The sequence below is a fragment of the Carlito syrichta genome, unplaced genomic scaffold, assembly GCF_000164805.1.
Source record: "Carlito syrichta isolate Samal-C Ts95f unplaced genomic scaffold, Tarsius_syrichta-2.0.1 Scaffold304688, whole genome shotgun sequence".
Classification (NCBI taxonomy): Eukaryota; Metazoa; Chordata; class Mammalia; order Primates; family Tarsiidae; genus Carlito; species Carlito syrichta.
The window spans coordinates 18,646-32,781 of NW_007248784.1; the positions used below are offsets into that span (position 1 = coordinate 18,646).

At 46.4% G+C, this 14,136-nt stretch overlaps 1 protein-coding gene across 4 annotated transcripts in view; it reads right to left on the reverse strand.

Moving 5' to 3' along the window:
• The window catches only part of SNUPN (snurportin 1), a 39,134-nt gene that overhangs the window by 988 nt on the left and 24,010 nt on the right, over nucleotides 1–14,136 (reverse strand). For 2 of the 4 annotated variants that reach the window (XM_021713710.1, XM_008060664.1), the window contains exons 7-8: nucleotides 4,091–4,168; nucleotides 1,735–1,815 (exon numbers count right to left, since the gene is read on the reverse strand). In XM_021713710.1, coding sequence (XP_021569385.1) covers nucleotides 1,735–1,815; nucleotides 4,091–4,168 — 159 coding nt within the window. The remainder of the gene's footprint in view (nucleotides 1–1,734; nucleotides 1,816–4,090; nucleotides 4,169–14,136) is intronic. The other 2 variants (XM_021713712.1, XM_021713711.1) reach the window with 2 other exon arrangements.

Consider the following 14,136-nt stretch of genomic DNA (forward strand, 5'->3'; position numbering starts at 1 on the left):
GGCCGGGAGTGGCCACTGCACTCCAGTCTGGGGGACAGAGTGAGACTCCGACTCAAAAAACAAAACACAGTGAGGCTGGGCATGGTGGCTCATGTCTACAATCCCAGCACTTTGGGAGGCTGAGGCAGAAGGACTGCTTGAGCCCAGGAGTTCAAGACCAGCCTGGGCAACATAGCAAGACCTCTCCTCTACAAAAAAAATCCCCCAAAAGATACAAACAAAAAACACAGTGAGCATGAAGCAGGAATTCAGATCGCACCCAGGTCTTCTGACCCCAGATTCCAGAGGTCTGACTCGTGGTGGATGAGCTCCATGAATGGAACAAAAAAAGAGGACCTGGCCAGGCCCCTGCGAGGTGCTGGGCTGCGGGTGCAGGAGAACCAGGACAGCTGCAACCTGGCTGCCCCAGTCTCTCTGGGGTGGTTGCAAGCCATGTTCTGGGAAAGTCAGGTTTTCTCGACAGGAAGGCTCCTTCAGGCCCACATTTCCCTTTCCATGATCGAGTGAGTCATCTCTAAAAAGTATTTATTGTCACTGGGGCATAGGGGTTATCAATAAAGATGGTGCTCTTACCACCTTTTTAATTGACTCCCAGAAATATAGGCAACTCCTCCTTGGCCATTTGGGAAGCAGCAATCCTTTACAAAATGATCCCTGTTCAAGCACACACTCCACACTCACTGCATCAAGGCAGGATTTTTTTTTTTTTTTTGAGTTATAGTCTCACTCTGTTGCCCAGGCTGGAGTGCAGTAGCACACTCACAGCCACCGTAGCCTCAACCTGCTTGTTCAGGCGATCCTTCCAAGTAACTGGAACTGTAGGCAGGTGCCACCACGTCTGGCTAACTTTTTTTTTATTCGGAGTCTCACTCTGTCACCCAGGCTGGAGTGCAGTGGCAAACTGCTCATGGCTACCGCAGCTTTGACTGGCTAGGCTCAGGTGATCCTTCCACCTCAGCCTTCCAAGTAGCTGGAATCACAGGCACGTGCCACCACACCCAGCTAATTTTTTTATTTACTGTAGAGATGAGGTCTTGCCAAATTCCCCAGGCTGGTCTCAAACCCGTGAGCTCAGGGAATCCTGTCACCTTAGCCTCCAAAGTATTGGGATTATAGATGTGAGCCACTGTGCCTGGCCTGAGGCAGGATTTTTAAGAGTCTAACAAGCCTCGGGAGGGTCACTGTGGATTCAGAGTGTGACAAAAGTCTGCACAGGACTGAGGAGCTTCTGGGGACATGAGCCCTTCTGTGCTGAACCTGGCAAGTCCTGGGCAAACTGGAAGAGCTGGTTACCCTCCTCTCCTGCCACTGCTCAGACACTCTGCCACCCCAGGATGATTTGTTCTTTGGTGAAGAATGAGGGGGTGTCAAACATCTGTTGGAGTCAGTCAGTCACAGTGGCCGGCCCCGTCAAAAGCAGCATGGCAGCCACATGAGGGGACTGGATCTCATGCCTGTAGCCAGAAGAGGCACACAGCAAGGATCTGGGGATGGAAGTCCCTGCCCCTCCGGGCCTGGGGGGTTGAGTGGGCTGTGCATTAAGGGCCCCTCTAGCTCCTTCTGATGCATCCACCATGCTCAAAGGCAGCAAGCACATCCTTTCACCAGAATCAGCTTTCGGTCCCTTTCTGAGGCTCTGACACAGCAAAACAGGGGCTATTTTAAGCCGTTGTGTAACCAAGTCTCCCTGTACTGTACAATCACTCAAGGCCACAGAGACAATGGTTTCCTTACCTCAAAAGGGAAGTCCATAGACAGCACCTTACACAGGCTCTCGGGGGTACACGGGAAATTCTGTAGTCCCACAAATTTAAACTGAAAAATAAATCAGAACAAAGCATTAGTACATGGCTCCATCAAGGAAGACAGGTTTTCAGTCTCATCCTTCTCTGCCCCCTGCCCTCCCACCCTCTGAACTAGCTCAGCGGTTCTCAACCTCCCTTTATACAAAAGAATCACCTAGGGAGCTTTTCTTTTCTTTCTTTCTTTAGAGTCTCAGTCACTCAGGCTGGAGTGCAGTGGCACACTCATGACCACCGCACCCTCGATCTGCTGGGCTCAAGCAATCCTTCCACCTCAGCCTTCCAAGTAGCTGGAACCACAGGCAGTGCTACCATGTCCAGCTAATTCTTTGATTTATTGTAGAGACGAAGTCCCCCCAAACTGCCCAGGTTGGTCTCAAATCCCTGGGCTCAGGCAATCTTCTCGCCTCAGACTCTCAAAGTGCTAGAATTACAGACATGAGCCACCATGCCCAGCCTAGGAAGCTTTTAAAAATCACTAATGCCCCACCCTACCCTGAGATTCCAACTGAACTGGAATGAGGTGCAGTCCAGGCATTGTTTTTTATTTTTATTTTTTGAGTTGGAGTCTCACTCTGTTACTCAGATTGGAGTGCAGTGGCCACTCCCGGCCACCGCAGCCTTGACCTGCTGGGCTCCGGCGATCCCTCCGCCTCAGCATTCCAAGTAGCTAGAAGTACAGGCGTGCACTACCACGCTGGCTAATTTTTGATTTATTGTAGAGATGAGTCTTGCTAAATTGCCCAGGCGGGTCTTAGGCATTGTTTTTTATTGTTTGTTTGGTTTTTTTTTTTTTTTAGTTGGAGTCTCACTCTGTCACCCAGACTGGAGTGCAGTGGCTGCTTCCGGCTACTACAGCCTCTATGTGCTGGGCTCTGGTGATCCTTCCACCTCAGCCTTTCACGTAAATGGAACTACAGGCACGTGCTACCAAGCCCGGCTGATTTTTTGATTTATTGTAGAGATGAGGTCTTGCTGCCCAGGCGGGTCTCGAACCCGCGAGCTCAGGCAATCCACTCACCTCAGCCTCCCAAAGGCGCAGGATTACAGGCTGAGCCACCGAGCCCGGCAGGCATTGTTTTTTAAAAGCTATCCAGTTGATTTTTTTTTTAAGTTGGGGTCTCTATCTGTTGCCCAGGCTGGAGTGCAGTAGCACAATCGTGGCTCACTGCAACCTTGACCTCCTGGGCTCAGGCGATCCTTCTGTCGCAGACTCTTGAGTAGCTGGGACTTTGGACAAGTGCCACCATGCCCCGCTAATTTTTTGATTTTTTTGTAGAGATGAGGTCTCGCTATATTGCCTAGGCTAGTATCGAACTCCTGAGCTCAAGTAGTCTCCTCTCTTTAAAGTGTTAGGATTACAGGAGTGAGCCACCGCACCCAGCCTCCAGCTGATTTGAACATACAGCCAGGACTGAGAACCACTGTCCTCTACTAAGTTGAGGGACTGTGTGTTCTTCTCAGTCCTATGTCAGCTGCCCCTAACGAAGTCCTAGCGAAGCCCTTTTCACACCAGCCAGGATTTATAGACTGAAGCAGTATATAACAAAGTGATGAGGGGTCAGGTGTGGGGGTTCACACCTGTTATCTCAGCATTTTGGAAGGCTAAGGTGGGAGGATTGCCTGAGTCTGCAGGGCAGGAAGGCAGGCTCCTCTCTGGGCTTATAAAATGAAGGGACTGACCAGATGAGGGTAATCCCTGCTCAGATGCTAGAGCCAGGGTTCTCAAAGTGTGGTTCTCACACCAGCAGCACCACTGGGGAACTTGTTGGAAATGCAGATTCTTAAGTCCTCCTCTAAACCTACTGAACGCTGAGGGGAAGCCCAGGAGTCTATGCTGTATCAATCCTCTGGGTGCTGCTGGTGTATGCTAAAGTCTGAAAACCAATGGACTAGGATTCTAAATAGCATTATGAATCAAAGTAATTAGTTTCATTTATATCAACCATTATTTACTGACTGCCTACCATAAGTGTTATGTTAAGAAGTGTTGCATATTTAGATCATTTGGTGCTTATAACAACTCCGTAAGTTAGATATTATTAATCCTATATTTTACAGATTAAAAAACTAAGGCCAAGTGAGGTCATTAACTTAGCCTAGTAGTAATTAAAGCCCCACATGGAATTCAGAGCTGGGTGACTGCTAAGCTCATACTCTCGTCACTAAACTGTGGTATACTCATTAGACCATGCTGCTCCAAAATATATCATTTCATCCTGAATGATTATGTTTAGATAGACTCATTCAATCTCCCCTGAGAACTCTGATCCTAATCCCAGGCTCACAGGGTTGAGCTTGGTCTTCTCTGCCAGCCCTTCTTCTTCTGGTAACTTTGAATGCATCCAGTAGAATCGGAAGTCTGTCTGCCACAGAGAAGGGAAACAGAAAGGTGAAAACACCATTCATCCCACACACGAGACCCATCCAAACAGCCAAGACCTAGGTTGCAAAGACCTGGGCCCCCTGTCACCTCATTTCCCTTAAAACCATAAGGTCAGGAAGAGGTTTATTAAATCTCTCAAGATTGTTTCTTTTTTGTTGTTTTTAGATTAGAAAATATAGTTTATTTAGAAAACAAATTAGGACATTGCCTTGCTAGGCTGTGGCACGCTCACAGCCATGCCAGAGTTGACCTGCTGGGCTCTGGCAATCCTCTCGCCTCAATCTTCCAAGTAGCTGGAAATACAGGCACGTGCTACCACACCATGGCACATGTTGCCATGTACTCTTTGAGCTATGACTAGGCAATGTTTTCTTAAGCTTTGGCCCCCTTCCCTACCTTGGGGAAGTGAATGTCCTCTCTCTTTCTTAGTTTCTAAATAAACTATATTTTCTAATCTGAAAAAAAGTGAGAAGAGAGAGGAGATTCACCTCTCCAAGATAGGAGAAGGGACCAAAGCTTAGAAAACATGGTGGCAGCCACAGCTTAAACAGCACATGGCCACACCAGAGTTTAGTAAGGCAATGGTCTAAAGATGTAAAATGCAGCAGGATTGACAGCAGTAGAGGCAGCATTTCTCATGGTGATCTACCTTGTATCAGGATTCAGGCACAGGGCTTTACAGGCACAATTTTATATACCTCCAACTATCCTCTGGAGGTTGTATTATCATTATTTCCATTTTACAGGTGAAGACTTTGAGGTTCAGAGAGGTTAAGTTACTTACCTGGGTGAACAGAAAAAACACTATGGGACCCAGCACTTTAACACCAAAGCACATTATGTTAACTCCTTTTATTTTTATTATTTTTTTAGTTGGAGTCTCACTCCGTTGCCCAGACAGGAGTGCAGTAGCCACTCCGGCCACCGCAGCCTCGACCTGCTGGGCTCCGGCGATCCTTCCGCCTCAGCCTTCCAGGTAGCTGGAACTACAAGCGTGCGCTACCACACCCGGCTCATTTTTTATTTATTGTAGAGATGAGGTCTCGCCAAGTTGCCCAGGCAGGTCTCAAACCCGCAGGCTCAGGCAATCTGTCCACCTCAGCCTCCCAAAGAGCTGGGATTACAGGTTGAGTCACCGAGCCCGGCTAAATGATTGCTTTTTTTTTGAGTTGGAGTCTCACTCTGTCGCCCAGACTGGAGTGCAGTGGCACACTCACGGCCACTGTAGCCTCGACCTACTGGGCTCAGGTGATCCTTCTGCCTTAGCCTTCCACCATGCCCGGCTGATTTTTTTATTTAATGTAGAGACAAGGTCTTGCCATGTTGCTCAGACTGGTCTTAAACCCCTGAGCTCAGCTAATCCTCTCACCTTTGCCTCTCAAAGTGCTGGGATTACAGGCGTGAGCCACCGCACGTGTCTGGTTTATTTTATTTTAAAGATGTGGGGTACAACTCAGGATTAGGTATACAAATGTTCATTATGCAGGTACCTTTGTTGATGAGGTGTGCTCCTCCCTTCTGGGGCAGTTTCCCTCAACTGTCAATCCTACCTCTCCTCCCCTGGCAGTTTTCTACTTCTGCCAATCCCTTTTTTATAATATTATGATAATTGTTCAATGTCTGCTTATGAGTGAGAACATATGGTACTCTGTTCTGTTTCTGTGATAGATCACTGAGTATGATAGACTCTAAATCCACCCAAGGTGATGTGAAGTCCATATGTTTGTCCTTTATGACTGCATAATATTCTACTGTGTACATGTACCACATTTTTTTACCCAGTCCAGCTTCGATGGGCAGCATGGTTAGTACCATGTTTTTGCTATGGTGAATAGAGCTGCAACAAGCATGCGTGTGCAGGTATCTTTTTGGTAGAATGACTTGAGTTTCTCCAGGTATATTCCCAATAGGGGGATTGCTGGGTCATATGGAAGGTCAATTCCTAGTTTTTTCATAAATCACCACACTGTCTTCCAAAGAGGTTGCACTAGTTTGCATTCCCACCAGTAGTATAGAAGTCTTCCATATCCTCACCAGCACCTGGTGTTTATTTTTTTATTTTTTGTTTTGTTTGATGTGGAGTCTCACTCTGTCACCCAGATTGGAGTCAGTGGCTGCTCCCGGTCACTGCAGCCTCGACCTGCTGGGGTCCAGTGATCCTTCCACCTCAGCCTTCCAAGTAGCTGGAACTACAGGCGTGCACTACCACGCCCGGCTAATTTTTAATTTATTGTAGAGATGAAGTCTCGCCGAGTTGCCCAGGTGGGTCTCAAACCCTCAGGCTCAGGTAATCCACTCACCTTAGCCTCCCAAGGTGCCGGGAATACAGGCTGAGCCACCGAGCTGGGCTACTTTTTTTTTTTTTTAATTGGTGTCTCACTCCATTGCCCAGGCTGGAGTGCAGTGGCACACTCACAGCCACCCCAGTGTTGACCTGCTGGGATCTGGCGATCCTTCTGCCTCAGCCTTCCAAGTAGCCGGAACTACAGGAGCACGCTACCATGCCCAGCTAATTTTTTGGTTTATTGTAGAGACGAGGTCTCTACAAGTGGACTGCCTTAGCCCACGGGTTTGAGACCCACCTGAACAACATCATCTCTACAGTAAATCAAAAATCAGCCGGGCATGGTAGCGCATGCCTATAGTTCCAGCTACTTGGAAGGCTGAGGCGGAAGGATCGTCAGAGCCCAGCAGGTTGAGGTTGTGGTGGCCGGGAATATGCTACCGCACTCCAGTCTGGGCAACAGAATGAAACTCCAACTCAAATAAATAAGTTAATTAATTAAATTAAATTCATTTTTGTAAAGACACGGTCTCACCAAGTTGCCTGGGCTGGTTTTGAACCTGCGGGCTCACGCAATCCACTCGCTTCGGCTTCCCAAAGTGCTGGGATTACAGGCTGAGCCACCAAGCCCAGCCAATATGAATTTCTGTATTGTCATTTCCAGGTCTGAGAAGAATGATGTTGGTAATTTAATGGGTATTGTATTGAATCTGTAGATTGCCTTTGGTAGGATGTACATCTTTTTTTTTTTTCTTTTTTTTGAGTTGGAGTCTCACTCTGTCACCCAGGCTGGAGGGCAGTAGCACCCTCCCGGACACGGCAGCCTCGACCTGCTGGGCTCCAGTGATCCTTCTGCCTCAGCCTTCCAAGTAGCTGGAACTACAGGCATGTGCCACCATGCCCTAATTTTTTAAAATTTATTGTAGAGATGAGGTCTCGCCAAGTTGCCCAGGCAGGTCTCGAACCCGCGGGTTCAGGCAATTCACTCACCTCGGCCTCCCAAAGCACGGGACTACAGGCTGAGCCACCGAGCCTGGCCAGGATGTACATCTTAATGTTGATTCTTCCTATCCGTAAACGTGGAATACTTTTCCATTCGTTTGTGTTTTCTTGGATTACTTTGAGCAGTGTTTTGTAATTCTCATAGTAAAGGTCTTTTACTTCTCTGGTTGGGAAGAACCAGAGAGGTATTTCATTTTTTTGTGGCTATTGTGAATGGTACTGTGCTTTTTTTTTTTTGAGTTGGAGTCTCACTCCGTCGCCCAGACAGGAGTGCAGTGGCCGCTCCGGCCACCACAGCCTCGACCTGCTGGGCTCCGGCGATCCTTCCGCCTCAGCCTTCCAAGTAGCTGGAACTACAGGCGCACACTACCATGCCCGGCTAATTTTTGATTTGTTGTAGAGATGAGGTCTCGCCAAATTGCCCAGGCGGATCTTGAACCCACAGGCTCATCCACTCACCTCGGCCTCCCAAAGTGCTGGGATTACAGGCTGAGCCACCGAGCCCGGCCGGTACTGTGATTTTTATTTGGTTCATCACCTGCTTGTTGTTGGTATATAAGAAAGCAACTGTCTTTTATACCCCGAGGCTTTACCAAAGTCCTTCATCAGTACAACCAGGTTTTTGGCCGAGTCTCTTGGATTTTCGAGGTATAGGATCATATCATCAGCTGAGGGATAACTTAACCTCCTCTTTTCCTATTTAGATATCCCTGATTTTCTTCTTTTATCTAATTACTCTAGCTAAGACTTCAAATACAATGTTGACCAAGAGGGGTGAGAGTGGACAGCCTTGTCTTGTTCCAGTTTTCAGGGGAAATGTTTCCAGTTTCCAATATGCTAGCTGTGGGTTTATCTTAGATGGTGCTTACAATCTGAAGGTATGTCCCATCTATACCTAGGTGTTTGAGGGTTTTTATCAAGAAGTGTTGCTGGATTTTATCAAAAGTTTTTTTCGTATCTAATGATATAATCATGTGGGTTCTTGTTTTTACATCTGTTGATGTATTTTATTACATTTATGGTCTTGCGGATGTTGAACCAGCCCTGCATCCTGGGGAGGAAGCCTAGTTGGTTATGATGGATGCTTCTTGAAATGTGCTTTTGGATCTGATTTGGTAGAATTTTACATCTATGTTCATAAGGGACATTAGCCTATAGTTTTCCCTTTTTTTTTTGAATCTGTACCCAGCTTGGGTATCAGTGTGATGCTAGCATCATAGAATGATTTGGGGAGAATTCCATCGTGTCTGGAATACTTTCAATAGGACTGGTATCAGTTCCTCCTTATACATTTTGTAGAAACAACGTTTTGTAGAAAGCCATTGGGTCCAGGGCTTTGTTTTTGTAGGTAGTTTTCTTATGACAGAGTCAATTTCCTGGGTTGTTATTGGTCTATTTAGTTTGTAAATGTCTTCTTGTTTCAACCTGGGGAGGTTGTGTAATGTCAGAAAGTCCTCCATTTCATTTAGGTTATCAAGTTTGTTTTCATACAGGTGTACATAGTAATCTCTGATAATATTTTGTATTTCTTCAGAGTCAGTTGTGATTTGAGCGTTTATATTTTTGATTGTGTTTATTTGGGTCTTTTCTCTCATTTTGTCATTCTGGCTAAGGGTCTATCAAGCTTGTTCTTTCAAAGAATCAACTTTTTGTTTTGCTGCTGTTTTCTATGATATTTTTGTCTTCTATGTTCCATATTTAAGCTCTTATTTTGGTGATCTGGATTCTTCTGCTAAAGTTAGGGTTTTGGTGGTCTTCTCTTTCCAGATTCTTTGGGTGATTTGTCAGGCTGTTTACAAATTTTCTTCATGTGTGTTCATACAGATATAAATTCCTCTCATAAAACTGATTTCATGGCACCCCAGAGCTAAGATGTTTCTTCACAGCTGGGCTCGGTGGCTCAGCCTATAATCCCGCACCTTTGGGAGGCTGAGTGGATTGCCTGAGCCCGTGGGTTCGAGACCCACTTGGGCAGGCAAGACCTCATCTCTACAATAAATCAAAAAAATTAGCCGGGTGTGGTAGTGCGCACCTGTAATTCCAGCTACTCGGAAGGCTGAGGCGGAAGGATCGCCGGAGCCCGGCAGGTCGAGGCTGTGGTGGCCAGGAGTGGCCACTGCACTCCAGTCTGAGCGACAGAGTGAGACTCCAACTCAAAAAAAAAGATGTTTCTTCATTTTCATTTGTTTCCAGGAATGTTTTAATTTCTGTTTTGACTTCAGTGTTGATCCAGTAGTTGTTCAGCACCATTCTGTTTAGTGTCCATGACTTTGTGGGCTTTGGGGAAATTTTGTTGGTGTTGATATTTATTTTTATTCCACTGTGGTGTGAGAAGGTGCATGGCAATATTTCAACCTTATACAATTTGTTTATGATTGATTTATGGCTGAGGATGTGATCGGTCTTGGAGTATATTCTATGTGGTAATGAATAGAAAGCACATTTTGTGATGGTTGGGTGGAATATTCTGTAGGTATTGATTAAGTTCATTTGGTCGAGTGTCAAGTTTAGGTTCTGGATCTCCTTGTTGATTTTTTGCCTCGATGATCTATCTAGGGCTGTCAGTGGGGTATTCAAGTCCCCTGGTATAATAGTGTTAGTATCTTTTTCTAGTTTACTTATTAGTTGCTTTATAAATGTTGGTGCTCCTATGTTGGGTACATATATATGTTTAGGATGGATATTTCTTGCTGATGGATTGAACCTTTTATTATTATGTAATGTTCTTTTGTATCTTTTAAAACTTTTGATAGTTTAAAGATTGTTTTGTCTGATATTAAGATCACGACTCCTGCCTTTTTTTGTGATCTATTTGCCTGGAAACTCGTTTTCCACCCTTTAACTTGTAGTCTGTGTGTGTCCCTTGTGGTGAGATGAGGTTCCTGAATGCAGCAAATAATTGGGTCATGATTTCTTATCCAGTTTGTCATTCTGTATTTTCAGTGGTGCATTTAGTCCATTCACATTCAGGCTGGTTATATAGAAATGTGATTGTTTATCCCTGTCATGAAGCTCATATAAATTTTTTTGTTTGCTTGTTTTCTTTTAGTTTTGGGGTTGACATGTGTGTGTGTTTTCAAGTTTGTTTTTGTAATATATTTGCTGTTGATTCTATACTCTGCTGTTCTCTTGGGAAGTATGCGGTCATTCTTTTTTTTCTTTCTTCTGTGCTTAATACCCTTTTTTTTTTTTGAGTTGGAGTCTCACTCCGTCGCCCAGACTGGAGTGCAGTGGCACGCTCCTGGCCACCACAGCCTCGACCCGCTGGGCTCCAGCAATCATTCTGCCTCAGCCTTCCAAGTAGTCGGAATTACAGGTGTGCGCTACCACACCCGGCTAATTTTTGATTTATTGTAGAGATGAGGTCTTTCCAAGTTGCCTGGGCAGGTCTTGAACCCACAGCCTCAGGCAATCCACTCACCTCGGCCTCCCAAAGTGCTGGGATTACAGGCTGAGCTACTGAGCCCAGCCTGCTTAATACCTTTTTTTTTTTTGAGTTGGAGTCTCACTCTGTCTCCCAGACTGGAGTGCAGTGGCATGCTCCCGGCCACCGCAACCTCGACCTGCTGGGCTCCAGTGATCTTTCCGCCTCAGCCTTCCAAGTAGCCGGAACTACAGGCGTGCGCTGCCACGCCTGGCTAATTTTTGATTGATTGTAGAGATGAGGTCTCGCCAAGTTGCCCAGGAGGGCCTCAAACCTGTGGGCTCAGGCAATCCACTCACCTCAGCCTCCCAAGGCACGGGATTACAGGCTGAGCCATCAAGCCTGGCAGCTTAATACCTTTTTAAGTGTCTCCTACAGAGTTGGTCTGGAAGCTGCATAATCTCTTAGGGATTGGATGTCTGGGAAGGATTTTAATTCTCCATCACTGGTGAAGTTGAATTTGGCTGGGTAGGAAATTGTTAGTTGAAATTGTTTATCTTTGAGGCTTTTGAATATTGAACTCCAGTTCCTTTTTGCTTGGAGTGTTTCTGCCGATAGGTCTGCTGCTATTCTGATTGGTTTTCCCTGGTAGATAGTCTGGCCTTTCTCTCTTTGTTTCTTTTTTTGAGTTGGAGTCTCACACTGTTGCCCAGACTGGAGTGGAGTGGCCGCTCCCAGCCACCGCAGTTTCAACCTGCTGGGCTCTGGCGATCCTTCCGCCTCAGCCTTCCAAGTAGCCAGAATTACAGGCATGCACTACCACGCCCGGCTGATCTTTTGATTTATTGTAGAGATGAGGTCTCGCTGCCCAGGCGGGTCTCAAACCTGCGGGCTCAAGCAATCTACTCACCTCAGCCTCCAAAAGGCGCGGGATTATAGGCTGAGCCACCGAGCCTGGCTTGGCCTTTCTCTCTTGCTGTCTTTAGGATTTTATGTCTACTTTGTGTAGGCAAATTACTATGTATCTAGGGTTTCGTCTTCTCATTTGATGTCTTGTGTGGGTTCTCTGTGTCTGTTGTGTTTGACTGATCACAGATGGGGAAAGTTTTCTCAGATAACTTCCTGGAATACTTGTTCCAAGGTGTTCTCCATTTCTTTTTCTTCTTCTGGGATGCCAACCAGACATAGGCTCAGCTTGTTGATATAATCACACATCTCTTACTGTAGGCTTTGTTCTTTCTGAGTTTTCTCTCTGTTTTTTGCAGATCAGGTTAATTGCATGTTCTGGTCTTCAAGTTCTGAAATTCTTTTTATTTTTATTTTTTGAGTTGGAGTCTCACTCTGTTGCCCAGTCTGGAGTGCAGTAACATACTAATGGCCACTGCATTCTTGACCTGCTGTGTTCCGGTGATCCTTCCACTTCAGCCTTCCAAGTAGCTGGAACTACAGGCTCGCGTCACCACATCCAGGTAATTTTTTTTATTTATTGTAGAGATGAGGTCTCACAAGTTGCCCAGGCTGGTCTCGAACTTATGGGCTCAGGCAATCCTCTCACCTCAGCCTCCCCAAGTACTAGGATTATAGGCGTGAGCCACTGCGCCCGGTCCAAGTTCTGAGATTCGTCTGGTAGATTAATTCTGCTTTCCATGCTTGTCATCTTGTTATTTCCTGGATGAAATTTTTTATGGCCAAAGTCTCTGTTACAAGCTATTTCAGTGTTGCATCTTGTCTTTCTTGAGTCTTATTCACTCTTTCCATCCATTCCCTAATCCCTGTCATATTCTGAGGCCAGTCTTTGGTGACTTCCATTGTTTGGGATCCAAGGTCTGATTTTTCAGGCATTTTCTCTTTGTCACACTTGAAATTACTTGAGGTCTTCCACTGGCTTTTCTTCATTTGTGGCAGATCTCTTGCTTTTCTCTTTAGTTCTGTTATTCAGTGGCAGTGGGAGAGGTTTTCATTTCTGATGTTTGCTCAGCCCTCTTTTCTTCCCTGATCTGGGCTCTGGATTTGTTCTATTTTGAAATAGTACACTGATCTCTTTGGAGGTCTTCTTCATCCTTTTATGACCACACCCTTTGTCCTGCAGCTGAATCAGGGTAGGGGGTGGAATGCACTTGCCTATCCCTCTGAAGTTTGTGCTTTCAGGATATTCCCTCTGGGTCATGATCAACCTGAGTAGTTGATCCACCTGAGTAGTTGATCCGTGGTTAGCTAGTTAGAGAACTTCCCTCCCCCATTTTTAAGATGGTGGCAGGGTGCTTCTCTCGTCTTCTCCAGTGGAACTCTGCCTCTGGGGCTCCCTCCGCAGGCCTTACTGCCAGTGTCTGGCCAGGCACTGAAGTGTTGAGGCAAAGCACACAGTCAGCAGTCTCTCCCACTGCAGTGGTGAGGCAGAGCCTGGAGCTGGTAGTCTCTGTTCACAACTTCTTTGCACAAAAACTTTGGCCAGTTAAAAAAAAAATGGCACTCATCTTCTGTGACCTGAGAAGTGCTAAGGACCAAGCAGAGCAGTTGCAGCACCAGCTGCTTCACCAGGAGGGCCCCGGCCACTTGCTCACAATCCCCCACTTAGTCTGTCTCAGCATCTTCTACCCAATAAGGGTTTTATTGGTTAAAAAAAATGGTGTTCAGCATCTGCATCCTAGGAATTGCTAGGGTTCAAGCCAAGCAGTGGCGGCACCTGCTGCTGCAGCAGGAAAGCCCTGGCTGCTTGCTCCCAAGCCCTTACTCAGTCAGTCACTCACATACCCACTCACTCACCAACACGTACACACAAAATTTTCCATACACTCATTCACTCACACCGGGACTTGCATGGTCTAACTGGCTCAGCTGCCATCTTTCCAAGGCAGGGGAAGATGTTGTAGAGATGAGGTCACGCCAAATTGCCCAGGCTGGTCTCAAACCCCTAGGTTCGGGCAGTTCTCTCACCTCCACCTCCTAAAGCGCTGAGATCACAGGCATAAGCCACTACGCCCAGCTGGAGTGCTATTTGTATGTGTGCATATAACCAAGCTGGGCATTTTAGATGAAGAACAATTATCCTTCTTTGAAATTAGTTTACTAAGCCAGGCTCAGTGACTCAGCCTGTAATCCCGTGCTTTGGGAGGCTGAGGTGAGTGGATTGCCTGAGTCTGCCTGGGCAACTTGGCGAGACCTCATCTCTACAATAAATAAAAAAATTAGCTTGGTGTGGTAGCCTGTAGTTCCAGCTACTTGGAAGACTGAGGCGGAAGGATCACCAGAGGCCAGCGGGTTGAGGCTGCGGTGGCCGGGAGCAGCCACTGCACTCCAG